Consider the following 27268-nt stretch of genomic DNA (forward strand, 5'->3'; position numbering starts at 1 on the left):
CACTACATTGGGGGAGGGGAGCAGTACTGTGTGGTCTCCTCTGCACTGCTATGTCATAACATCGAAGGGCAGGAAAGACTATTCGGGCCTTTCCATTCACTGAAGTGAATTGCACATACAGCCTTGTTAAATGTGAAGATATGTGTCGCCTTAAAAATACATCCATCCTACCCCCGATCACACAATAAATGCTGGAAGATGTACAAGGCTGTCAAGTGCAACAAGGACTGATAAGCAAGGCCTAAAGAGGGACAGCCATTGGCATTTTCATCGTTTGGAAATTGCGTTTTCACCATGCATCCCCATACGGACACAAATATGAAAACGAAAGGAGAGTGGTACTGAAAACCTTTAAGAACCAAATCCCTGTCCAGAAAAGTATCCAGGCAGGGTGCCAACCTCATCGAGTACCGAGCCACTTTGTTTTATGACTGTAGGAGGACTAATGAAAAATTGACCATAGGGCTACCTCCACCCTACAAATACAATGCAATGCTAAAGGTCTATTAGAACATAAAAGCGGAGCTGGTAGTGGCACTCTTATTAGACATTCCTTGGTTATTTATTTCACTCCCGTCTCCCCCACCTCCATCTGCCTCCCTCTCTCTCTCTTCTTCCTCTGCACCAGCTGCTGCTCCAGAGCCAGAGTGGAGAGTCCCTTCCCCACCATCCCCACCAACACCCCCCTTCAACGACAAAGACAAAAGGCCTGATTCGCCTGCTGAACGAACACCCCCCACCCCTATCTCTATCCTTCCCTTCATGAATGCCCGCGAAGGTGGCGGCGGTGGCGGCGGCAGCCGAAGGCGGAAACGAGGCCCGGAATGGGAGGGAATCAGTCAAGCAGAGTGGGAGGAGGGGGGGAGGGGAGAAGGGGAAGAAGATGGAGGCTGGAATGGCTGGGTAAGACACCAAGGCAGGTGCTGAGGCCTCGAGAGGAAGACATCATTTTCCAATGTGGGGGGAAGATCTAACTTGGTATGCAATGTTTAGTTATATATTTGTATTTGCATGTTTACAAAAATGCATGTATCCGTGGGGCACGTGTGGAGCGATGGCATCTGATTGGTAGCAATATAGGATAGGTAGGGGCATGGATAAGCAGTGTTTGACTGGGCCACCATGTATTGGTATCTCAGAGGTCTAAGGTTGGTAGAGGGTGAAAGGACACCCAATGCATGCTCGTGCCAGCTTTTCTTTAATGTACAGGTCGGCGCATGCATACCACATATATTGTCATCCTGCCGTTTTTGGGCGACTGAGAGGAAAACTACGTGGTACGTGGATGCACAGTGTTTTTACTTGACGGGTGACGACGCTTAGGTTTTCGGCTATTTGAATGATGGGATGGTTTGATGAAACCTTCATTGAAGTACTTTATTGTATACCAATCCTTGAAGTATTGTTCCTTCCTTCCACTGCCATTCCAATATCCATACTTGACAACAACACTTGTTTACCAAACTTTCAATCTCAATACCAAATCCATTTAAGTCCGCATCTTCAATATCACAGAGGGCACGACTAGCAGTCTTTTTAAGGCTGTAAGCCTGGAAAAAAACCCACATAAGTCGCATCTGAGTATAAGTCGCAGGCCCAGCCAAACTACGAAAAAAATGTGACTTATGTCGTCTGGTTTACAGGTTTAATACTGCATATTTATTCATTCACTGGCCATAAAACGTGTCGGATCCGGACAATCTTTATCTGCATTTCCATAACGCATAAACAGGGAAGAAAAGGTCCCAAGAGTAGAGCATCCTGTCTGTTGCCTGTGTGCTCCTGAGGCCGCACTGCAGCTTTGGGCTTTATGTCAAGGGAGCAGAACTAGCTTAAACCAGTTTGAGGCAGACACTGAGCGAAAGGGAACAATACTGTGTGTGTGTGTGTGTGTCTTCTAAGAGATATAGGCGCTATTCCGCAGTAATCCAATGGCAGACTTTTGCATCTCGACCACCGGCTGCCACGGAACAAGTGTCAAGCCTGCAGCAGTTCGCTATGCGGCAAAGACTCGTGGAAAAGGGAGCAGGGAGATTTGGGAAGGGGGCAGAGGAGGGGAGGCTGCCTGGAAGTCTGTGAATCTGCAGCCCAGACACAGACACACACACACATAAACACACACACACACATAAGGGATGATCTATGTCTTGTTTGTATGTCTGTGTGCTGGATGAGAGGATTTTTTTTCCCAGGACCACCAGCACAGCTCTGGATGTAACCTGACCCTGGCTTCTGGGCCTTCCGTGAAGAGAGGCAGGATTTTTGTTGTTGTTGTTGTTGCTGTTGTCATTGCCAGGGTGGGGTGCATGGCTGTTTAAGGGTTAGCAGTGGGAGTGAGTATGTTTGTTGCAGGATGGGAAAAAATGAAAGGACGAAGGTTGGCTAGTGGCTCAAGAGGAACGAAGCGAGGGGGTGAGAAGTAGATGATTTTTCTTGCATGTTTGTATGACTACTCTTTTTACTCAAATGACGGTGATGATGATCTCAGTGTGTGTTGACGTGATTTGGCAGGGGTGCCGAAAGAGGTTATTATTTACGTTATTTAATTTTCATTTTCATGTGTATCAACATTGATTTTCAGCAGAAAGCGGCTCTGGCTTGCTGCTCCCACCAGGCCTCTCTTTCTGCTGCAGCAGCCATTTTCATCTTCTTTCATCGCTCGTCAGCCATTCCCTCCACCCGCTCTCTGACATATCTCCCTATTGTTTGGATTATGAAAGAATCTGAGGGCAAATAAATCTGTGCATGCAGATTGTGGCCATCAGAAATTGATTGAAATCGATTGTGCCAGGCTAGCCACACACGTGATCTTCCTTTTGTCTACAACAAGCATGACACATACATGCATTAAATATTCCACTTTGAAAAATGAGTGAGGACGATTGAGGATGAATTAAAATGGTGTGTACTCAGATTATTTTGATGGCTGACTTTCTTATACTTGTACTGGGAAACCGCAATAGAGATTTTTCTATTATTAGTTTCAACAAGTCCTGTACTTGTGTCAATAAATTCACCCATAAACATGCTTCCTTATGAGTTTGACCATTTTTGGGAGATGAAAAATTACAGCAAAATTCATTTGAGGTATATTTCATTGCAACTATTGTCCACATTTCAATCCAGTCTCATGTTTTGCCTTCTATTGCATATTTTCTCATTGATGAAAAACAATCGAATGATCTAGTGTGGTTAGTTGGTCTTAACAGTATAAAGGTGTTGGTTATATAACAAAAATGATATTGAGACTAAATTGTTTTGATTTGGGGGAATTATCAGGCAACATGGTTTTCCTGTCGAAATCTCTCTTAAAGAATGTTGTTTGTGTCAAAGAATGAGCTTTACCAACACACTGTGATGATCAGGTGATTGACTCCAATTAATGTATTTTCTGCCACTTATAGGATAGCTCCATAATAGAGCAGGGATAAAAACATGGCCGATATGAAGACACCAGACTTTGAGGACCTCCTTGCGGCTTTCGATATCCCCGACATGGTAGATCCTAAAGCTGCTATTGAAGCTGGCCTGCAAGATGAGCACGACAGCACAGTCAAGCAAGCAAAATGTGGGTCGACAACCAACGACGATGTCGGTGTGAGCGTCATAGTCAAGAATATTCGAAATATGGATTCAAGTCAGCATGATGGAACCCTTTCTGGCAAGGACCTGCAGTTCCACCCCATAGCTCATTCTTTACTTGGCAATAAACTTGAAAATGGTTTCTCGACTCCCATGGGTGGTGACTATGTCAAAAATGGATGGAATGAACTGACAGTTTGTAAACAGGCCTCAACCTATAATGAATTTAGTCCATTCTTCATTAGAGAGGAGCTGGAAGAGGAGAAGATTCGAGTTGGTGATCCAAATATCAACAAGATTGGACAGCCATTTGTAAAATCCGCCACCAAAAAAGAGAAACATCAATCTAAACATCCTTCCTCTGTGAAAAACCTTTTAAAATCCGAAGCAAAGGACTTCAAACCGGATCAGAATAACAATGAAAATATCACTCTTGAAAGCTCCATTTTCAACAGCACCACTCAATCGAGGTTGTTCCCAGAAGAACCCACGGAAACACTTCCTTCTTCACATTGCAAGGAGAATAATGTGCAAACATGCCAAATCCAGTCAAAGACCTCTGCAAAACTCTCTTGCATTGCAGCGATTGCCGCACTTAGCACTAAAAAGGAAAGCCTTGCCGACTACATTTTAGATTCTCCTATTTCACAGGCGGGCTCGAACCGTGACAATGAAAATTCCAGAGAACCGGGAAAGAAACGTGAGCAGGAATCAGCCTTGGAGATCGCCAAGCGCCTACTATCGGGACCACCGGATAGTCCCTCCAGCGTTCATAGTGAGAGTAGCGCCACTGACGACACACCAGTTATTCCAAAAGTCAGGATAAAAACAATCAAGACCTCTTCCGGACAGATCAAGCACACAGTCACACGAGTGGTCCCAGACTTGGATCTTGACAGGGCAACTCAAGATGAACATATTGCCAATGGCGTGACAGTCAAGGCTACCAGTGGCGCATTTCTTTCATCTGCAATTGCCTCTTTGCCAACTACTGTTGTTCCGACCCGCGGAGGACCATCAATTGAAATAACTAAGCAGATGACCATTAAACCAGTCGCCACAGCCTTCCTGCCAGTGTCCGCTGTAAAGACGGCCGGTTCCCAAGTCATTAACCTGAAGCTGTCGAATAACACCACAGTCAAAGCAACCGTCATTCCAGCTGCCTCGGTACAAAGTGCCGGTAGTGCCATCCTTAAAGCGGCAAATTCAATGCAGCAACAGACTGTCATGGTCCCTGCTTCCAGTCTGGCTAAAGCCAAACTACTACCAAAGGCAATCAATTTTAGTCATCTTAATCTTCTCACTAAGAATGTGTCCTCCAAGGGCAATGGTCTCCAAAAACCAATGTCCACCACCAAGCAATCACCAAAACAGCAAGGGTTTCTAACCAGACAGTCTTCAAAGAAACAGTCCAGAGTTCAAGTCTTCTCCAGCTCCCATAGCTCTGTAGTTGACGCTTTTAATAAAGTCTTGAGCAGCATAAATCCCATCCCCGTGTACGTCCCAAACCTTTCCCCGCCAACCGCGGCCTGCATTTCCATTCCCTCTCGTGGCTACAAGTGCCTGGAGTGCGGTGATTCCTTTGCTCTTGAGAAGAGCCTGACCCAACACTACGAACGTCGAAGTGTGCGGATTGAGGTTACTTGCAACCACTGTTCAAAGAGTCTGGTATTCTACAACAAATGCAGCCTTCTCTCTCATGCCAGAGGCCACAAGGACAAAGGGGTGGTCATGCAGTGCTCACATTTAATCTTAAAACCCATCCCTGCCGACCAGATGATACCGACGTGGCCCTTTTCTGGAGCAACCATCAACGCAGAAGGCATCGTCTCAGAATGTGCTACGCAGGCATTACCCGTTCTAACGGGAAAAGTTCCAAGTGGCGGGGCCCAAAGTGGGGTGATTTCAGTTCCAAGCAGCGCTCCTATCGAAGCAGCCATGCCTTTAGAGGATGATGCATCAAAGCTCTGCAGGCACAGCCTAAAGTGTTCAGAATGCAATGAAGCGTTTCAGGACGACAGCTCGCTAGCAACGCATTATCAACAAGTTATGGAGACCAGTGGGCAGGTATGGCACATGTACTGCTTTTAAAGAGGATATATTGCAGAAATTTTAGCTATCGAGAGACCATAGATGTCTGAGACATTTCTAAAAAATATATATATAATAATACAGTTTTACAGCTGCCACACACATTTATTTCTGTTGTAAACGTTTTTGCCTTTTATTATTGGTAGTGTTGTAGCACTGCCAATAACAGTAACGACATGGCTCTGAAATGATCCAATCATCCTTCTGCTATGAATTTAAATGACTTATGGGTAGAAGTTATCCAGCTATGGCAGCGAATGAATGCTTGTCCAATTTCAAGCAGGGAAACTTCTTGGATAACATTGCAATTATTTTGATCTCCCTTTTCCTTTCTCTGTTCTATCAGAAAATTTGCAGCATCTGCCAGATGCTTCTCCCAAATCACTGCAGTTTTCTATGCCATCAACGAATCCACCAGCAAAAGTCTCCATACACATGCCCTGAATGTGGAGCCAGCTGTCGTTCTGTCCACTTCCAGTCTCACCTCACCAAGAACTGCCTACATTACACCCGTAAAGTTGGCTACCGGTCAGTCTCCTGTATTCAGAATCATATTTCATTCGTCTTTGGGCGGCAGGCCAGATGTCTTTAAATACAACTTGTTAGACTGAACAAAAAATAGGAATATATTGCTTTGTTTTTTGCTTCGAATTGTCAAGACCTAAAAAAGTTTCAAGATTTTCAAGTAAAACAAAAGACCAATTTCTCTCACATCATGTTCACACCTCTAAATCGGTATTTTGGAGCTTTAAGTCTATCATTTAGCCACTTCACAGTTAACAGACATATCACTAGATAGATAAGTACAAGATAAACTTTTCCACTGGTTTTTAACTGGTGGTTGTCTTACGTTACTGAAAGAATCGTGTTCAGTTTGTTTTTTTTGTCCAAGTTTGACTTTCATCAACTCATTAACATTCTATTTATGCTCTCTCTCCAATTATCAGTTGTACCCACTGTAGTGTGATCTTCGCCGATGTTGCAACTCTGAAGTCGCACATCCAGAATACACACAGTGAGATCTTCTATAAATGCTCACTTTGTCCCATGGCCTTCAAGACCGCCCCAGCAACACACTCGCACACAAACACGCAACATCCTGGACTGAAAGCAGGCGAACCCAAGTGAGTCAAGAAAAGTGCCCCTAAAGCACTGAAAAGTACTTGCCATATGTTCCATTGAAATTGAATCTGCGGAGAGAAAATGTCACCCCTCATCGTCGACATACAAATTGGCCTTTTAAAAAATAATTGCCGCGACGACTACAACCCGAGAGCCTCGACTAATTCGAAGGAAATTTGAATTTTGCTTCGGCAGATGAAGGATTTGTAGGTTTTAGACAGGGTGGATTAATAGGTGTTATTGTTCCATATGGAAAGCTTTAGCTTGAATGTTTTCTCATTGGAGGTGTAACAAATTACTTCATGCAATTAAAAAGTATTTCTTCCATTCAACAGGCTTATATACAAGTGTTCCATGTGTGATACTGTATTCACCCTGCAGTCTCTGCTCTCCTCACACTTTGACCAGCATATTGTCAATCATAAAGTTCCTGTCTTCAAATGCCCTGATTGCTCATTGCACTATGCAAAAAAGCAGCTCATGCTGGACCACATAAAGGTAGGAATTCAATATTTTATGTACAAATGAATTCAATCGTGATACTCAGTGTATGCAACTTTGCCACCAGAGCGTCCATGGAACTGTGAAGATCATTGAAGGTCCACCAACCTTTGGACTCAACCTCCCTCTCAGCATTAAGACGACAAATTCCAACAATAATGGTGCGAGCAACAATAACAAAGAGGGTGGAAACGAAACTAAAGATGCACCTACATCGCTAAAAACGCCAAACAAAAGCACATCGGGGGAACTCAAGAACAACAATAGTTCAGGGTATACATGTAACGAATGCAACCTCATTTTCACATCCAAGGAACCCTTTGTGGCTCACATGAAAGGAGAACATGGCAAGGTAGAAGTCTGAAACCGTTCAGGAATCATCTGGCCATGAAATTATGCTATGTCACCCTCATACTCTCATACTTTAGAAACTGAAGAAGCACCCATGCCAACTGTGCGAAAAGTCCTTCAGTTCTACCCACAGTCTTTGCCGACACAACCGCTTCAAACACAAGGGGGTGCGCAAAGTCTACACATGCCCGTGAGTACAAGCTAATTGTAAAAAAATATATATATAAATGCAATTTGTGCATTTTGAATGAAGGACTGAATTATAGAAGTCTAGCGAAAGCAGTCTTGCTGACTAGATTAGCCTACTTGAAACCAATTGACAACAGTGAATGTGGATTATCGACAGTAAAGACAAGCTTGCATGCAAATAAAAGTAGGGGAATGACAATATTTCGATTTGGTGATACGTCACGATACTTTTACAAAAAATTTAACAGGCAATGTCCAGCTCTCGTCAAGTCGTTCACCAAGAGGGCGCTGCTGGATCAGCACATTCAGCTGGTGCACGGGACCTCGGAAGAAAAGACCGCAACCTCCGAAACCAGGCCCAATTTGCCAGTTAAGAAATCGGTACCACCCGGAATTTTTTTTTAATGTCTCTCCTTTTTGGTGTCTCCTAATATTTTTTTGGAATGTCTTTCACAGAATGTCAGCCCCAAAAGAAAGAAGGAAGAGGGGTCTCTGGGGTTAAACTCCAGGACTTTGGACATGCAGCCATTGAAGAGACTGAAGGTGAACATCCCCAAAGTTCATCGCTGCACCGTTTGCGGCTTCACCACGGAGGACGTCCCCGCCTTCCGCAAGCACATCCCCCAACACAAGTCAGACGGCTTGTCCTACCAATGCCAGGAGTGCGGCCTGTGCTACACTTCGCCCCGTTCCAAGGCCCGACACCTTTTTATCGTACACCGACTGAAGGACCAAGGTCTCAACCGACTCAGGGGCAAGGACGACGACGAGAACCAGCGAGAGAACCAAGCGGACGTTGCAGTGGATACCGATGACGGGACGCCAAAGACTAAATGCAAAGTGTGTGGGAAGCTGTTTGAGACTGAGGGAAACCTGAACACGCACATGAGGACACACGGCATGGCGTTTATCAAGGCCAAAAGACTCAATTCAGCAGAGAAATGAAACCATTCCACGATAACCAAAAGTCTTCATCTTATGTCTCGCAATCAACTTTCATAGTCCTACTGTACATGTACAAAAGACAGCAATATATATACAGTATAAACTATGTCCCGGTACTGTTCACAGAGTCAATTTCTGTTTTTAATGGAAAAAAATGTTTCTAAAGACTTTTATTTTATTTAAATAGGAGAGCATTTTATTTTAAACGGTTTTCACTGTCGTGATGAGCTAGTTCTACATCATGTACTGTATGGCTGTAGTGTAATGTTATTGTGACGGTCTCCATGTGAACACAGGTATTTTACAATACTGATATTTTCTATACATCGGTTTGGGGATAAATTATTTTTTCCGCCGTCTACGCTACAATGTTTTCACTACTACCCTGCATTAACTCAACTGTATTTTACTGAACGGGAATGTATTTAGATAACCAAACCAGACAGGACAAAACAAGGAAGGTGGCAAGAGCATATGTGTGTTATTGTCATTTTCTTATAATTAAATACCTGTGTATGTATGTGGATTTACAGTAGCCTTTTGGTCAAACATTCTTGTTTATTGCTATTTAGAGAGAATAAAAACTTGAATATTACACTGAAAAAACAACTAAAGAAGAACTTGCTGCCATGATTTGAAATGTGTAATGGGCAAACATCAATAAGCTGTTGGATAGAAGTAAACTACTTTTTAAGACTTTAGTTTCTCGCTGTTGAATTGCATGTGAGAACTAGTCTGTTTGAATGTTGTCTTGTTGCTGCTAATGTTGCTGCTGATTTGTATTTAGACATTTGGGATGCTGGAGTTTAGTGCAGATTTGATTTGTCAATAAAAAGTGAAAGTAAAGAAAGAGATTATGTTACCAACTTTTGTGGAAATGACTGTATTTTAATATCTGTTGAAAATATAAATGGTGAAATCAGGGTGCATGGGTTTTTAGAGCAGGCACTCTCTCTAGTGGTCAGAGTTGAATTGAATGTTCTTTTCTTTTTTTTCCCTTCTTGCATTTAAATGAACCCAATAGCATAAAGGCTTGAACTAGTTTGCTAATTTAACTCAAGAAAATTAGTGAGATGTTTTTTCTTTCCTCTCTTTTGAACCCAAATATTTATAGTTAACTTCTAATTGATTAACATGCATGTATCTTATGGTTAAAAGTAATAATCACAGTTGTTACATTTTTGTCGTAAATCAAATTTTCAAGCCTTACTCTTTTGGTGCTTTCTTTTATTTAGGACTCTATATTTAATTGACTATTTAAAAACGTATTATCATTTGTATTACCATGCGCCCCCTTATGCAGGCAGTCTCTCTTTCAACAACATAGACTTAAACATATTTTTTATGCATGTCGGAAAATATGAACATAGCCTATCACCTATGATGTACTGGAAATCCTTTATGGTAGCCAATGCAATAGGCCAAAAAAAACAGATGATGGCTGTTGAGCTTTTAACTTTTATCTTAAATGGCAACATGGTGGCAATGGTTAGCAACACGATAAGGAGATAGGGCCATCACAAGGTCACCATGGTTCACAAGTACAATAAATATTTGTAAACAATGAGTAAAAACATTTCTTAATTACTCTGTGGTTCTTACGAGAGTCGTCTTGTAGGAAAATTATGCTATAGTAATTCAAAGTAAATTCGCAACGCACCTATTATGATAGATCACTAATGTTTTGGAAATTAAACACCTTGAGCAACAATCAACTTTTGTGATTCTAAGGTGTTAATCGTGTTAATCCCACAATGACGTCGAGACACTCCAGATCATTTCCGTCAATGTCGCACGTAATCGAATCCTTTGCGCACCTGCCCTGGAAAGCCAGGTGTGGAAGTGTTACATTTGCCAAGGTAGCTCTTGAAACCCTCCCCCTTTAAATACCCAATTCTGTCAAAGATGCAGCTACTTCTAGAATGGCCCTTGGTTGGGTGAGGTTATTTCTTTTAGCGGGTTTAAATGTACTCCTAAAGACAACGCAGTCGCTGAACGTGTCTAAAAAATGTGCGATGGATACCAATACTTTCTTGGTAGAAATGAACCGAGACAAGCCCCAGGAATTTGCAGTTCTTAGTAAGTAGTATTTTGGTTTCATTTTATTTGTGCTTTTGTGGTAAGTTGAATTTATCCGTTTGAAATGAATAAGGTATTGTAATACTATCATTTTTTTCAATTTAATTGCAGTGTATGATGCTTTTGGGAAACAGGGTAGCAATGTAGAAGGAGGCAATGCGAACAGACCTGGTCTGCTTCAGCAGTGCCGCTCTGCCCACAGTCCTTCTTTCTCTGGGCAGTACTGCCAAGTGTTCCTCAAGCAAGTTAGGATGAATAATGCAAATTACAGAAAGTAAAAACTTTGCAGTGAATTAAAAAGCCAATTTTCATTTCATGCATAGGGAACAATACAGTACTTTGTGGGCATCTGTGTCCCGGATTCTTGTGAGGAAAAGGAAGTGCAAACGCTGGTGATCTACGGTGAGTATACATTTAAAGCTACTGTCTTCTACATTCATAACTATGATGTATTTATACTCTTTTCAATAGATGCATTTAAAATCGGACACACATCACTCATCCTGCCGTTACCCTCGATTCTGACTAATGAGTCTACTCAGGAGATGTTTATGACTCACTGCTTATCAGATACCGTTACCCCCGATGCATCGGATGTCACATGCATGTAAGAACACCCACCAACACTTAACTAACGCTTGCACCGATACAATTTTTGGGCTTCCGACACCCAGCTCAGGTCATTTGCTGCCAACCCTCCCACTTCCAATGGACTGGACGTCTACTAGTGATACAGTCATTTAAATTGACTGAAGAAAAATGATTTGATAGATAGGGTACTGCAACACTACTTTTGACCTTAATCAAATCTTAATCCTTTCTTTCTATTGTAGATTAGTATGTTTGACAATGCTGGCTTTGCCACTCCTCGCCACCCTGTTATCGGCAACAATGAGATGGCAACAGAACCAAGCCTTGATGCCAAATACAGAGTCCATCTCTTTAGATGCTGGCTTTGACCAGTACGGCACACTTAAGACAAACGGTTCAACGGGTGGTGAAGTAAATGGTGGTATTACAGAGGGAACAAGTAAGTACAAAGACTGCACCCTCCAAAGTCATGTGAATTATGGAATCTGATAAGTCGCAGTGTTTCCTTCATACGCGCCGAAGAAAGCTTGTGTCACGTCTAACATGTTCATGTCCAGAACAAATTCAAAGATTCTTTTGGGTATTGTCTAAATAAAGTTAAAACTCACCCAAAAACTCAGTCACCAACAAAAACATACTCTAGTTAGCCAGCCCCATATTTTGGGAAGAAAACAGACTAAAATCTTTGACAAATTCAGTAAAATGTGATCCTGTCATGTCTCCCACAGACAGCACCAGAAATGGATCTTGGTATTTTCCCAAAAACTGCATATACCAGTGCCTCCAAGCCTTTTCCCTCCAGACAACCAGCAAGGGTATCTTTACCACTTCCTCAAGTTTGCCCACAACCGGCTACTCCTCCCTGAACGGCATCCGGATCCTTAGCCTCCTGTGGATCATGTGTGGACATTCTGCACAATTCCCTGTGATAAACAACCTCGGTGAGAATTGCAAGGCTCGTGGTTCTGTTTTCAGTTGTTTAAATGATGATATAATTCGCAGATAACTACAAAGACTGGAAGAAAACAGTAGAACGAAGCCCCCTGTATGTGTTTTCTCTAAGTGGACCAGTTTTTCTGGCTGTAGACACCTTCCTCCTGCTGGGGTGAGACTGCAGCTGCATTACAAAAACTGAAATGTCAGAACTTTGGTGTTCATGCCAAGTCGTAGATCCCACTTGTACAATGCAAGCATAGTATTGGTATGCAAAAACATTTTGTCTTTCAGGGGTCTACTGAGCGCCAGGTCTCTGTTGGGGTCCATCCAAGGAGCCGGAGATAAATTGAGTCCGGGTCTCTTGATGGTCTTCCTCTTCAGGAGGTTCAAAAGGTTATCTCTCACTGCCATGTTACAAATGATTATGAAACAAGAATGTGAAGGTTTTTTTTTCTCTATGACAGGGTCCAGCCACTGCACATATTTGTTATGTGTCTGACTATTGGCTTTATCTCATTAGTCCACGGTGGTCCTTACTGGTTTCCATTCATAGACAACCTGATGGATTGCAAGAGATACTGGTGGGGGAACTTGCTTCTGATGAGCAATCTACTCCCAGTTCATGAGATAGTAAGGTCGAACAGTAACTGCTAAAGTTTTGCATTTTCAAGATTGAAACAGCTGTTCACAAGAACCCAACTTCTCTGCAGTGTGTGCCTTGGACGTGGTACCTATCTTTGGACTTCCAGTGTTACGCCACCACACCCCTATTGATCTATTTGTACAGATTGTATGTCCAATCTCTTGACAATTTTAAGATAACAAGAGCACTTAACCAATCTCCTACATCCTCCAACAGAAATAGAAGTATCTTTGCTGCCGTGGCAGGAGGCCTCCTGCTGATGACCACTTTAGCGGGCTCTCTAGTAACAGGACTCCTGCAACTCCCTGTCTTCCAGCCATCTACGCTGTAAGCCCAAGAGACGGTGAATAGGTTCTGATGTTGTAAAGTCATACAGGTTTACATACTGCTAGTGCCAGATTAAAAAGGAGAAAAAAAATGATTTCATCGATTCAGTTGCTAGGTTTAAAGTCTGTTCCATCATTTTCACTCAAGTGTACAGTACTAATATTTCTCTTTTTTTTATTCCCAGGACGTCCGAGAATTATGTCCTATATTATTATGTGAAGCCCCACACCAGATACGGACCATTTTTAATAGGAATCGTAACCGGTATATACCTGACTACTAGAAAAGGGCAACTCTTAAAACATAAGGTTAAATCCATCCTCAAGAATAATAAAGGCACAAAGTCCAGTTAACATTGTTGTCTCTGCGGTTACGCTCACATGCTTACCTTGTGTTTGTACTTCAGTGGCAGGCGCTGCTTGGTTGGTTCTGTTGTCTGTTAATCTTGGCAGCGTTGATAGGACTAGCCTACGTCCTTCGTGGCATCCCAGTGCATCCATCCGTGCCACATGCGCTTTATCAAGGACTGCACAGGCCACTCTGGGCTTTGACCATCACTTGGATCATCCTGGCCTGCGAGGATGGCTATGGAGGTAGAAGAAAAATACACGTGTCGTTAGCAAAAGAAAAAGAAATGAAATTAATCTATCTAGATGTCTGTTTGTAGGCTTCATCAATAGGTTCTTGTCATTTTCTGTGTGGGTCCCCCTGGCCAGAATCAGTTTTGCGTGCTATTTAATACATCCTGTTTTCATCCTGGTCTACATCGCCCTGCAAGAGACGCCCATCCACTACACAGACATCACCTTTGTGAGTTTTTGGCTGCAGAATTGGCGACTGGCACTGTTGTACTGGATTTATGTAGGATGGCAATCTTCTTTAGATGTACCTGTTTCTGGGCCATGTGGCACTCACGGTGGGGACAAGCGTGGTTTTGACGGTGCTGATCGAAAGGCCTTACGTTCTTCTCAAGTGGAAATGGGAAGATGAGCCAGTTCAACAGTGATTTGAGACATACATTGACTTTACGAGTTTGGTCATGTAAGCTTTGAACTGCAAATAAACGATCCACAATTTTTGCGGCAAGGTTGTTTTTGTTGTTTGGTTGGCCACCAGGAATAGCAACTCAGCCTGTTGCCAATCATACAATTTGATTAAATGTATTTTCTTCATTGTCACTTTCAAATAATATTAGATGATTTAATTATTGTCTTTTTTATAATCCGCTGGAGTATTCCAGTTACATCAAAATCCATTTGAACTGAAAAGGTTGGCAGCAAAAGAATGTTCATTCGCTGCCATCCCTCTATCGCCATCAATGGCAGCCAATAAATTAATCCCAAGGTTTAGAATAGCTGGAGCTTGGCTCTGGACTTTCCCCTTGAAGTTAACGTTGCAGTAATTCCTCTGAGATTTACTGCTGTAATCCGATTGAGCATGTTGGCATCTCTGATTTGTTCACTGCATCTTCCATGACAGAAAGTCACAAGTGGTGGATGACGTCCATTCTCACCACTTAGATAAATCCTTTTTTAACTGGTCACGGTTCCTAACTACCAAACATTGCTGACTTATTTTACAACATTGTGATGTAGTGATGCCAGTTCCCGTTATTCATAAAAAAAGATCTGAAAAAATACATTCCAACAGTAGACATTCAATCATTTTCAATTGTGCCATAAAGGTATAGCTACGCACATAGGTATTACTCTTGATTAATAACTCAAGATTTTGAAGGAACACTACATTACATTTTCCAAGATTACTTGTGACATGACTTCATAGTTCCGCAAAAACTAAACCTTCGTTGTGCACTCATTGTAACGGATTGGTTGCCATTGATGTTATAAAGAGGATTGAAAGAATAGCAATGAAAGATGAGCATTCAGAGTCAGTCGTCCCAGTTTAAATGAATCAGACGTCTGTCATCGTCAATATCAGCCAATGAGTTAAGATGACTCTCCTCATAACAACGAAACTCGGCAGAGACGAATACCTTGGACATGCGCATCACTTGTCTGAGTTGTTGAGTTTCGTAAGGAGGGCAAATGACAGGCTGGACAACAACACGGGGTAAAAATATATCATCGTGTTGTAAGAGGACACTTGTCTCACTCTGCCTCATCGAGTGGATGAGTCCAATCTAACACGTCACAACATCAGTGCACATGGTGTAAATGTTCGTATGAGCATGGCTGCAGAACGTGTAGCTTCTATTTTTTGATCAACATTCCCATTCATATAGTTGCCAGAAAGATAGGGTGAAGTTTACCTATGAAGTTTAACTGTGTACCCCCCCCCCCCTACTTTTCTCACAATATTTTAGATGAGAATTTTAAGTTGATATTGATATCCTAAAAAAAAAAAAAAAAAAAAATTATACTGGATCACATTTTTTTTAAATCTTTACTAATTGTTTTTTAAATTACAATGACTTTTATTTAATTATTTTATTATTGTTTGGCTTTTTTGTAATTTTTTTTTGTCAATCCCATTTTTCAAACAACATATTCATTCATTAATTTATCTTCTGAACCACTGATTCTCACCAGGATCACAAGGGTGCTAGAGCTAATCTGGATACACCCTGGATTGGTTGTCAGCCAATTGCAGTTATACAGATAAACTTATTTTTTAAGTGAATGTTTCTCTACTCTTTCAGCACCATTGACGATAATAGACGTCCAATCACGTGACATCTAATTATCCATCTGCCATGAATTGAAAAAAATAAAAGATTGTTCAATTCAGCTAATTTTGACACTGGCGACAACTGTGTGCTTTCATCTTCGAGAAAACAGAAAAATGTTTATCGTGGAAAAAAATCTTTTCTGGGCATAACAATAAACAGAAGAACCAAATACCAAGAGATGATGCAAATATAACAAAATTCAGTTTTTGCATTCTTCTGCAAGTCAACAAACCAAAACAGTTCGTCGAAAGCACTGACTCTAATCGTTGTAAATATAGAAAAGCCTTTTAAATGCTGAACATCGACACTTGTCCTCACTATCAGGTAACTTTGCGTTCGTGAGGCGCCGGTGACGGTGTAGGGGGTTGCCTAAAAATAGACCCTCCTCACCCACTTGAAGGAGGGTTGACACTCAAGTGGTGCATCACAGCTTTAAATCGTCAAGTACGTCTATGAGAGAGGTACGTACTTTGCGGCCTATTCCTTTTTATTAGCCTTGAATCCATTCCACAGGCTTGTTGTCGGTTCCAGAATGTTCCACTGGGCCTTTCAAGTGGCAAATGATTTGAACTGTTGCATGAGTGATGGATGGACTTCCAATCCTATCCAGTTGCCGTTTAAATGTCATCTCCAGAGACTTTTGTGTGATGTGTTGTAGTAATGTGAAACTTTGCCAGATTTAGTTTTGAAACAAACAGTCTAATTATCAAGATATTAATTTAGTACATAATTGAATGCTTAAGCCAGAGTGAAATGTTACACATAACTCATTGGCCGTCTAATTAATTGTCTGGGAGATCTGGCAGCCATAGTTTGATCATTCAAATCAGATTGGACAGCTAACATTGTCACTCTCAATGTGAGTGAATGAGCTGGTTGGCAAAATGAAAACTGTCTGCGATTGGCTGGCAACCACTTCAGGATGTAACCCACCTCCTGCCAATAGTTAGCTGGGATAGGCTCCAGCACCCCCGTGACGCTTGTGAGGATAAGCGGTGCAGAAGATGAATGAATCAGAGAAAAAAATACTGCAAGAAAAAGTTCATCATTCAGAAAAACTAATTTTCAGGGTTTTTTTCTTCAATCAACAAATGTTTATAATAATTACTAAAGATAAAGTATTTCTCAAGAGTCAAATAAGACAAATGTTGTATTAAATGACTACAATAAAAATATGTTTAAAATGTACAGAATGCAGAAATAAATATCAACCCTTAATATAGTAAATTATTTCCCAGTATTTTTTCTTAATACATGAGTAAAAATCTGTATAAAATAATAACTAATCAACGTACAATTACTATTACATTTTTGACTGATCTGGGTTGATTAACTATTAAATGGGACTGAAGAGGAATTATAAAGTCACTTTCTGGAAAGGCAGGCCTCTTATTTTGTATAGTAAAGTGAAATAAATATTATTGTACTACATTTTATCTCATTCTAAATATTCAAAACCTTGGTAGGAAATCTCCTAGAAAGCCATAACCATGTCCTCACTAGGATTTCACATGCTTTGGTGTTGTTGTTGTCGCCGTGTAGCGTGAGGTGCCTGCCCTTCACCGAGTATGTGACCAATGCAGGCCATGGGTGAAGATGTCCTGGTATTTTTCCAGTCTGATCACCACTAGCACCCCTTCCAGCACTCATGTAAATCAACAGCGACACTTTCGACACTTTGTAGCCAGCTACAGCGACACTTGCTGTCCAACTCACAGAGTGATGCACTTTGTACCTAGATAGATTAACATTGAACAAATAAAACTAAATATTCAATTTATTTCAATAATATCCCAATGTTGCCAGCGTTGAAAATGAACAGATGAATATTCTAAATTCGGGGTGAGCATCAACTCATAAAATCATACTGACAGCTTTAACTATTTTGCAGGAACAGGAAACTGCAGTCGAAGGTATGCAGAAGGCATCAACATTTTTTAAACTGCATCAATGGACGTGACACCTATCTCAACAGACCATCAAAGACAATCACCATTGGAAAGCAACCAAGATTGTGGCTATTTTTCTCTTTTGGGCGGCTTCATGAACACACCGGAAGAGTTCCTACCCTTGCTACCTCACCTGTCCACTAGCCTTATCTCACCCAGGTGTGAGATTTACACACAGCCCGTCCTTATACCCGACACGAGACGCCCGTTCGGGGTGGAGTCGATCAACCTGGAAAATTTCAGGGCCTCCGATCTAAGTGCCGAGCACACTCTGACTGCGTGCGCTACGAGCTCGGACAGCTCGGAGGATGACTTTCCCACGGACCCGGTGTCAGACTTGTATATTTTTGAAGATGAGGCACAAGACTTTATACTAAATCCAACTAGCCGGGAGATTAAATTAGATCATAACAATGATGGCTCCCCCATTGGGTTTAGTGATGCAGCAAAGAGCATGACGCACAGCAATGCCCCAGACGAGTACTGGCTGGCGTTGGCGTCTAACTCAGCGCTGGAACCGCTCACTGAGCTCACCCGGATCACTCCCCAAAGACCGAGGAGTGTCAGTCCTGCCGAGCAGTGGTGTGACGCCTGCCAGTATTTGGATAACAAGGATGTTTTGCCCGCTTCCACCTCTAGCGACTTATCGTTGGAAGAGACGTGGGTGTCGGGTTACGCCAGAGAGGGGATTGGCTGGGGAGGGGATGACACCATAGGTTGGAGGCCGCCGGTGGAGAGGTGGTCCTCCGTGGAAAGCTGGGCCAGCGCCCTCTCGGACTGGAATGTCATCGGAACGCCGGCGCAGGAGTTTACAGCCACTTTCTCAGAGATCGGAGCCGAGATAGACGCCCTGACTGACGCGCTAGCGGATATTAAGCCTTACGACTCGGGAAAAGGGATGGGGCTTCAGGATCAGCCAGTCGGAGGAATCATCCAAGAAGTATCCATTCAGAGTGGGCAAGGATGCTTTGATTTCCAAAATCCAATGGGAGACATCATCCAATCTCCAGGCCATTTGACAGCTATCACGTCAACGCAAGTAGAAGAAACGCCAGTTATTAATCTTGTGTATGAAAAGCCATCCATTGTTTCATCCGATGAAGACAGAGAAGAAGACATAGACAGCCTAAACCCTGCATGGACTCACTTAAGGGATGTGGACCTTCCTCGATTTGTCCAATTTTTAGGGACAGAAAATTTGAAAGAAGAGGAAATCCTGCTGAAGATTGTGGAGGATGGACATGTGACAGAACAACCAGCTGATCTGACAAATGAACAGGTGGGAGGATTTTTAAATGCAGTCACAAACCAAGAAATTAAGTCAACAACACATTTGACAGCCCAAACTAGGTAACTTTTTTAACTGGCTTTTGAAGTACCAACTAGAAATATATTTTTTATACACATTTTTAGCGATTTTTTTCTTAACTTCTAAAAAACATCAATTGCAAACTAGAAAATGTTTCTTCTTCACCCAGGGAGTGTGATGATCTGTTTTAAAAAAGTATAATATAAATGAATAATAACCGTCACATAATTTTAATGGGTCACATAATTTTAATGGGTCACATAATTTGTAAAATGTAATTTGGCCAAATTTAAAATATTGTTAAGGAACATATATGTAAATTAAACAAACTTTTATTAAAGGATTACACAACTAAAAAGTATGTACGTATCTCATCAAGTAGGTTTACAATAATACAAACACTAATTTTGTATGTGGTCAATTTCTACAAAAATAAATTTGCAGGCCGCAAAAGTAATTGAAAGTAGAGTTACAAATGAAATAGCGTCAAGAGCAAATTAAATTACATTAAAGCAAATACACTTGGTCTGTTATTAGTTGTAGAACTTCTGAAACCGCCATGAATGAAAGTAGTTTGTAGTGTACGCAGTGTAATACTGTCCAAACAAGTAACGAATAGAAATGGTCACAACCAATAAAAGCACAAATAGCCACGCGTATGAACACAATGCACTGAATGGCAAACACGGGGGACTTAAGCAGCAGTCGTAACCGCTGGAGAAAAGGTTCCAGACGTTCTTATTCCGTTGACCGTATCGCGCTACAGTCGCAGAGATGAACACAATGTAAAGTGGCTACACAAATATTGTCACCCACCCATGCCAAGTTCCCGGGCGGGCCCACATTCTGCAGAACCAATTGTGAGTGACAGCTGAAGGAGAATGATGGGAGGGGCGAGAGAACGGCTGTTTAATAATAGCACAAGACAACGACGTTAATAGCATGCATCTCTTGTGCGTCAAGGCAATAGGGTTGAAGGTTTGCACAGCTGCTGATTGTAACACAACACCCCTTTTCCCCACACACGCGGAGCCGCTGTATCCCCGCTTTAAAAAGGCGAGGGCCAAAAACAGGTCCCTCATTGGTTGTTGTTGTTGTTGGGCTCAGATAAAGATCCGCTGTAGGCCGTTTTGTGGTTGCGTGGTCTTCTTATGGCTTTTGGAAGTAGAGGCATGGCACTTCGTGAGGGGGTTTCGGGATTGACGGGAAGGTAGGTGATTTTAGGAGAATAGAGAGAAGGTCTTTTGATGCTTTGGGCTTGAATGTGGTCGAGAAAGCAATGGACGTTGAGCCAGTCAAGTCAGAAAAAGGAGAAAGGTTATTCTGAGGTGTAGCGTCGTCAAAAGCGAATAGAAATGCTGTTTCTGGATATCATATTTGATTGCGAAGGTATTGATCCTTGGTACGTAGTAATTTGTTTTTGGGGGGGGACCACATGTCAATAGAAATGTGATTTTTCATTATTTCCTTGTGATTGTAATGGATTTTTTTGTATTTTCTTTTGGCTGCCATTGACAACACTATTTGGATGAACGATCATTCATTTGCATCTTCTATTCATCATGAATTAGACGTCTTTTGTCCTCAATAGCACAGAAAGCTGTGCATTCATCAGCTTGACTGCCCACTTGAAATGAATTATGTGTCTGTCCTTACAAATGAGCGGCTATGAATTAACATCCCTCTTTTCTTCTTTTACTCCGTGTCACCTCGGGTACATTTTGAGGCATTCTGGGGTCACCTGGGGAATATTTTGGTTCCGGGTCTTTTCTTCTTGATTTCATGTCACGTTTTGTTCACTGCAGGGTATTTACATGTCAAATTATGTACTTTAAATGAATAAAACCTATTTTGTCAATGAAAATGTCTCCAAAATAATCCTAACACTATATTTTTTTAAATTCCACAGCAGTCTGGAAACAGGTTGTTTAAGGTGACAGAAGATGACAGCATCCACCAGCTGGACTCTCCACAAAATCAGGAAACAGAAGCAGATCTGAGAGCTGGGTCAAGCAACATCGAACATTCCGGAACTTTTGCGGAAGAAAAAATGAATCTCTGCGTGCCAATGTTTAACAGTGGTGGCAACGTGCAATGTAATACTCTGACGGAACCTGATTTAGAAAGTCAGATGCACTCGCAGGTATCGTGCCCCACCTTTATTTTGCCCGTAGCTCCTCTTGAGATCAAGTCCACGTTGGAATATCGTAGAAGCAGCTTGGAAGGAGATCAACTAAGGACTTTAAATGATGCCCAGCCACGGATACGGACTCTTTGGCCGCTCTGCGACAAAGCGAGGCCTAGCGAGGAGGTTCAGGAACTCTGCAAAGAACCTCCCCCCATCCTCGAAATGAACTGCGCTATTCCAGATGAGCCACATGCGCCCAATTTGGCAAAACCGAACAACCGATTGGCCACGGGTAAACCGAAGCAGAATCAAGGGACCTTGGAAAAAACGCAACTCAAAACCGATGTCAACCCCCGCTGCAAGAAGGAAAAATCCGCCGCACACCATCACGGCGCTCCCGGTCCGAAGAAACTGGAGAACTCGCCGCAGCTCGTAAGTGGTAAACAAAAAGAAACTTTAGAAAATGACAGCAGCCAGCTTGTCAAAGAGACGATCCCACATATGGAGAATGCTAAACCGCACGGCAAGAAGAAAAAAAAGCACCACCACAATGCGCCCGGGACAGAAAACGATGCAAAGATGAAGGATACCAAAGGACGAATGGAAATGCCAAACATCAAAGTCCACAAGGACGCCAAGACGTCAGACCCAGTGGACAAAAAAACTCTAGCAAGTTTGAAACCCCCGCACGGGGAACACATTCGTCATAATACGGATGGCAAAAACAAGCACGTCCTAACCGGTGATGATACTGTTAAAAAGCGACGCTTGTCCAAGGATAAGTTTGCAAAATTTTTGGACTTAAAACCAAAGACGGAGGAGGGACCAAAGGTCGATGTCAGAGCGCCAAGTAAAAAGGCCTCCAGTGAGGTGGTCAAACAAAATACAAGCCCCCCAGCAGAAGGTAAAAATTATATTCATTTGTGCAGAATTTGTACTCTAATGCCTTTTAAGAAGAACAGTTGACAGGGAGATGGTAAAACTAACTGAAATTTTAAGATTTGACCAAAAATCTAAAATTCCATATTGGACTTTACTTTAAAATAATGACTAAATTTTATAATATAAAGTTTACTGTCTGAATAAAATGGTTATTTAACTCATTGGCTACCATTGATGGCACTAGATGTCCAATTCAGTTTGACTGGGAGAGTTGAATGAACTTTCATTTCAGTCAAAATTTTAAGTTTAAATGAATTCAACGTCTATAGATGTCAATGGCATGTAAACTTGTTACTTGGGGACTTAACCAGTGTGTAGTTTAGTCTTTGTTGACATCACATTATTTATAATGATGACTATAAGGTTTAACAATAAGAAATATAGTACATGATAATTGCTAATATATTTATGACTGTCCTTGAAAGGGTTAATTACAGAAAAAAAATCATGTCATGACTTACAGAACCGAAGGTGATGCAACCCATCCAGCCAGAATCCGTGAGCGGGGACCCCCAAAGTCTAAGTCTGTGTTGTCGTTTCGCCAGCGTCTTCACCAAGCACACCATAACTTGGAGGCATGAAGCTGTTGTCCTTCTGGAGATCAAACGAAGGTAGTCCAACTTGATGACCTCTGACCTTTAAAGAAGTTAAAATGTTTGCATTGCAATTCAAATGTGCGCACTCGGTCGTTTTTCAAGTGGGTACCTGATAGAAAGCAGATTTGGTCGATGAAACGATCCCTGCAAATGTGTCTTTATGACACTGTGTTTGTCTCTGAAGTGCAGGGGACGAGAGTCGAGCATCCTTGACCATCTCCAACGCGTCCCACAAGGACCTGGGAAAGTACCAATGTTGTATGAGTAGCTCACAAGGCTCCATCACGCTGGATTACCTGCTCACATATGAAGGTATGACTCACAACATAGCAATATATATAAAAAATATAACTATTAGGTCAAGCCATCTATTAACAGTCACAATTTTACAGTGCTGCGTGAGATTGTCATACTTCCATCTCCAAATATTGCAGGTGAGTTGCAATAGATTAGTTTAAAAAAATAAATAAATAAATCACCCTCACTCATTACCTTCTTCTTTTGTAGCCCCCCCGGTCGAGGCGGGCTACGAGGCGGAAGACGTCCAGTGTTCCCGGCTGCTTTTCAAGGAAGACTTCTTGTCCGAGCAGTACTTTGGCGAGAACCAGCCCGTCAGCGTGGTCACCGAGAAGGCCCACTTCGGCGAAGGCATGCACCGGCGGGCGTTTCGAACCAGGTTACGCCAAGGGTGGGTTCCTCTCCTGCTGGCGGGACCCTCGTGCGTGCTCAAGGTCCACACCGCCGTCACCTATGGGACTAAGAACAACGACGACCTCGTTCAAAGGAACTTCTCTTTGGCTGTGGAGGTATGTGCACAAACCACTTTTCAGCCAATGTTTAATAAAATGACTAAATAGTATTAATACGTTTTAAGTAAAAGTAGGAGGTGCAATGATACATCCAGCTGGACCTATACCATCGGTTAAGCAAAGTACTACCCAAATATTATTGTCCTTTTTTTGGAAAAAGAATAGCAATGATTTCTTTTACATTTGTTGCTTCGTAATATTGCCGTATGTCACATTTTTCTGACCCCAAAGCAGGCTACATACGAGGCAGTAGTACTATATAGATGAGGATTTTATTAGCTCAATTACAAGAGAGCCATGAGGTCTGTATATAGAGGTTAAGATGTAGGTACCATGCACGGGTCAGGCGAGGCAGAGGTCAAAAGCCATGAGGTCTGTAGAAGTAGCCAAGGTAAAAGTGTTCCGGGAAGGGCAGGAGGTTGATGACTATTTGCAAAAATAAGACTAAAATGGAAGAAAGCACTAAGAGATAAACACTAGGAACATTACAACAACATGGTGGAGAATCAGTAGGCTGGGGATCTTGATTGCAGGCAGCTGTCAATGCTCCACCCATTTGCTGCTGGGCCTCTAATTGGAATGTAGACACTCCTCCTGCAGGCCTCACCATTGTTGTCAAAAGAATCCATTGATATTGTGTCATATCGTCATGAAATTGCTGATTTACAATTAATGTTGCATCAATATTGGTACTGACACAGCACTAAAGTGAGGATTCTAACTGCATATTGCTCTACCCAATTAGGATGCAGGTTATGAACAATACCGTAAAAAAGGAGCGCTTGTTTACTAACTTTTTCAATGGTAGACATCCAGAGGATGCACAAATTTGAATTAATATTCATATATTTTGCAGATTTGATCAAAAAACACTTCATAGCCAATAATAAGAATAGTAAAAAGCACAAATAACAGCAACAAACAAAGAGACAAATACATTTATTGATTATATATTTGTATGTTTGTTTTTGTTGTTATTTGTGCACTATGTGGTGAAAGCTTTCAATTCAATTCAATTCAAATAGATAATTACTGGCATATTTTCAATGGTATATCTTTAGAAAGGAAGCCCAATGGTATAGTGGTTCGAACTTTGGCCTCACCGTTCTGAGATCGAGGGTTCAATCCCAGGTTTGGAAAATGAATGAAAAAATGTGCACGCAAGGTGACCCGGATGACCCGACAGCTATGGTTCTACACGTTTTTATTGCGACACATACTGTACATTTCACTTTCGACATTGCGCTAGAAATAAATCCAGGCTCTCACACGGTACATTAAAGTCAAAACGTGATATGATGCTTGATTTTACAAGCATGCTATAATTAGTATGTGCTAACATGTCACGCAGGAGTGTCACGTTCAGAACACGGCCCGGGAGTACATCAAGGAGTACAACGTCGCCACCCAGTCTCTCGACGCCTTCGGAGAAGTCCCGGAGTGAGTAAACTCAAGAAAATAGTCTTTTCTTCAACAAAATAAAGGAATTTACAATTGGCTGGCCACCAATTCAGGGTGTCCCCGCCTCGAAGTCAGCTGGGACAGGCTCCAGCACCCCTTGCGACCCTAAAGTGGTTCAGAAAATGAGATGAGATTGCATATCAAATATGAATGACACCCAATTTGGTGCTTTCTATTCCTGCAAAACAGCATCATTCCCATCTATCTGGTTCACCGGCCCTCCAGCGACATCCCGTACGCCACGTTGGAGGAGGAGCTAATTGGGGAATTTGTCAAGTATTCAGTGAAGGACGGCAAGGAGATCAACCTGATGAGACGGGACTCCGAGGCGGGTCGCAAGTGTTGCGCCTTCCAGCATTGGGTGTATCAACGGACGGACGGGAACCTGCTGGTCACCGACATGCAAGGTGGGTCGAGAAAATATCTGGAGTCCAATGAATTAGTTGAATGTTTCCATTTTTTCCAATGGTGTGTCTCTTAAAAACTAGATTAAAACTATTTTGATGAGTTTGCCTCTTAGTAGGCATCCAATCCATTTGAACTGGGAGGGTTGAAAGCAGTTGAACGTTTGTTAATTTGCTGCCAGACATCCCAGTTCAATTGGATTGGACGTTTATTGTAGTCAATGGCAGCTGAGGCGAAAAGAACTCATTTTACAAATGAATAACAAACGGTGGTGTTTTGCAGGAGTGGGAATGAAACTCACCGACGTGGGAATTGCCACGTGTAAAAAAGGGTGAGGTGATCATTGTATTTGTTGATTTCATTCATGCATTCATTTTCCTGGGCAGTTATCGTCCTGCATTTTGTTTATTTTTATTTTTAATATTGCTTTAGTATCTTTACGGTTTTTTTGTAACTTTTCTTCCGCTCTTTTTATAGTTACAAGGGCTTCAAGGGTAACTGTGCCACCTCCTTCATCGACCAGTTTAAAGTGCTGCACCAGTGCAACATGTACTGCGAGATTCTGGGCCTCACCTCCCTGCAGCCCAAAGCGAGCAAAAAGGCCGCCTATCCTCCCAGAATCAAAGCGCAACCTTCAGCTGGAACCAAAAAGAAAACTTTTGGGCCAACTGTGAAAGCCAAATCCTAACAGGAGGACATTTGTGTTGAACTCTCATGTCTTACATCGATTATTAGGTATATTAAATTTTTTTTTTTTACTTTGGTGAGGTTTCCAAATGCACATGTTCATTAAATTAATGAACTGGTTGATTAACTTATTGGAGGAAACATTGTTGACTATGAAATAGAGCAGAAGACTGATCTTACTGTATTTTTATTGAGAGACATTTATTGAATGTTTATTTACAGCAATACATTTGTTTATGACAAGAATGTCACAAAGGAAGTCGTATTTCAAATGAGTTGTAAGGCAATGGCACCGATACCGATTTATATAAATACTAGTATTTGGTAAAAGCATCGATATGGTAGTAAAATGACAAAATTGGTATCGGCGACCACTAGGAAATAATGTGCCAATGCTGTGAAATGTGTACTTTTAGATTTGGTTTCTCAAAATGATGACGTCTAATTGCCTGGCGTTGAATCTTTCTTCTGTGAATTGAAATGAGTTCGTCCTATTTTGCTTCATTTCGATGGACATTTTGCTGCTCTCTTTGGTGTGCACGCTTTGGCCACCAGGGGGCAGAATAACACATACAGGCAGATCAACTATAAGAAAGTTACAGTGGTATTTTGACATACACTTGACTTATGACTTTTTAATTAAAAACCCCCAAAAGGAAAAACAGCTCTTAGTTAATTTCTTTAATCTAAAATACTATCATCCATTTAAAAAATATGAAAATGCTATTATTCTTTTGTTTTTAAAGTTTTCATTCATTCATTTTCTGAATTGCTTATTTTCACAAGGGTCGTGGGGGGTGCTGGAGCCTATCCCAGCTGACTATTTGCTCAAAAAATATTTGTTAATGCTATTTTATTCATTATTTTATCCACTTTAGAGTGGTAGTATTGGGGTAATTGAGACCAGGCATTCACAGATGTGGACATCACATT

At 41.8% G+C, this 27268-nt stretch overlaps 3 protein-coding genes across 5 annotated transcripts; all 3 read left to right on the forward strand.

Moving 5' to 3' along the window:
- The first annotated feature begins 648 nt into the window (after positions 1 to 648).
- On the forward strand, positions 649 to 9633 carry znf532 (zinc finger protein 532). Of its 2 annotated transcripts, none has more exons than XM_077623257.1 (9): positions 649 to 978; positions 3405 to 5649; positions 6020 to 6201; positions 6621 to 6797; positions 7131 to 7293; positions 7364 to 7648; positions 7725 to 7837; positions 8085 to 8217; positions 8293 to 9633. In XM_077623257.1, the coding sequence occupies exons 2-9, from the start codon at positions 3436 to 3438 to the stop codon at positions 8779 to 8781; spliced, it is 3756 nt and encodes a 1251-aa protein (XP_077479383.1). In that variant the 5' UTR covers positions 649 to 978; positions 3405 to 3435; the 3' UTR covers positions 8782 to 9633. The 2 variants fall into 2 exon arrangements, with proteins under 2 accessions (XP_077479383.1, XP_077479384.1); XM_077623258.1 differs by having other exon boundaries at positions 8085 to 8205.
- A 1070-nt stretch (positions 9634 to 10703) lies between these two features.
- On the forward strand, positions 10704 to 14386 carry oacyl (O-acyltransferase like). 2 transcript variants are annotated; one of them, XR_013305625.1, is made up of 15 exons: positions 10704 to 10860; positions 10972 to 11105; positions 11184 to 11262; positions 11332 to 11467; positions 11694 to 11890; positions 12180 to 12392; positions 12454 to 12556; positions 12679 to 12780; positions 12852 to 13017; positions 13098 to 13177; positions 13247 to 13357; positions 13542 to 13621; positions 13764 to 13950; positions 14025 to 14167; positions 14241 to 14386. XR_013305625.1 is itself a non-coding variant. In XM_077623186.1 (15 exons), the coding sequence occupies exons 1-15, from the start codon at positions 10704 to 10706 to the stop codon at positions 14361 to 14363; spliced, it is 2055 nt and encodes a 684-aa protein (XP_077479312.1). In that variant the 3' UTR covers positions 14364 to 14386. The 2 variants fall into 2 exon arrangements, 1 of the variants encoding a protein (XP_077479312.1); XM_077623186.1 differs by having other exon boundaries at positions 13542 to 13665.
- Positions 14387 to 18092: 3706 nt separating this feature from the next.
- On the forward strand, positions 18093 to 26981 carry alpk2 (alpha-kinase 2). The gene is made up of 10 exons (XM_077623520.1): positions 18093 to 19277; positions 21217 to 22339; positions 22841 to 22988; positions 23158 to 23285; positions 23366 to 23407; positions 23481 to 23779; positions 25134 to 25222; positions 25433 to 25650; positions 25931 to 25979; positions 26126 to 26981. The coding sequence occupies exons 1-10, from the start codon at positions 18093 to 18095 to the stop codon at positions 26334 to 26336; spliced, it is 3492 nt and encodes a 1163-aa protein (XP_077479646.1). The 3' UTR covers positions 26337 to 26981.
- The last annotated feature ends 287 nt before the right edge of the window (positions 26982 to 27268 follow it).

Source organism: Stigmatopora argus, chromosome 16 (assembly GCF_051989625.1).
Source record: "Stigmatopora argus isolate UIUO_Sarg chromosome 16, RoL_Sarg_1.0, whole genome shotgun sequence".
Taxonomy (NCBI): domain Eukaryota; kingdom Metazoa; phylum Chordata; class Actinopteri; order Syngnathiformes; family Syngnathidae; genus Stigmatopora; species Stigmatopora argus.

What these genes read in the sequence shown, in the direction of transcription:
- znf532 (XM_077623257.1), top strand. Translation starts at nt 3,436, where the DNA reads ATGGCCGATATGAAGACACCAGACTTTGAGGACCTCCTTGCGGCTTTC. An exon ending in ACCCGTAAAGTTGGCTACCG is followed by an intron (nt 6,202 to 6,620) that starts GTCAGTCTCCTG and finishes TCCAATTATCAG; the next exon opens with TTGTACCCACTGTAGTGTGA. An exon ending in ATTTGCCAGTTAAGAAATCG is followed by an intron (nt 8,218 to 8,292) that starts GTACCACCCGGA and finishes TGTCTTTCACAG; the next exon opens with AATGTCAGCCCCAAAAGAAA.
- oacyl (XM_077623186.1), top strand. Translation starts at nt 10,704, where the DNA reads ATGGCCCTTGGTTGGGTGAGGTTATTTCTTTTAGCGGGTTTAAATGTA. An exon ending in GTCTTCCAGCCATCTACGCT is followed by an intron (nt 13,358 to 13,541) that starts GTAAGCCCAAGA and finishes TTTTATTCCCAG; the next exon opens with GACGTCCGAGAATTATGTCC. An exon ending in CTGCGAGGATGGCTATGGAG is followed by an intron (nt 13,951 to 14,024) that starts GTAGAAGAAAAA and finishes GTCTGTTTGTAG; the next exon opens with GCTTCATCAATAGGTTCTTG.
- alpk2 (XM_077623520.1), top strand. Translation starts at nt 18,093, where the DNA reads ATGAACACACCGGAAGAGTTCCTACCCTTGCTACCTCACCTGTCCACT. An exon ending in CTGATCTGACAAATGAACAG is followed by an intron (nt 19,278 to 21,216) that starts GTGGGAGGATTT and finishes TAAATTCCACAG; the next exon opens with CAGTCTGGAAACAGGTTGTT. An exon ending in TACAAGCCCCCCAGCAGAAG is followed by an intron (nt 22,340 to 22,840) that starts GTAAAAATTATA and finishes CATGACTTACAG; the next exon opens with AACCGAAGGTGATGCAACCC.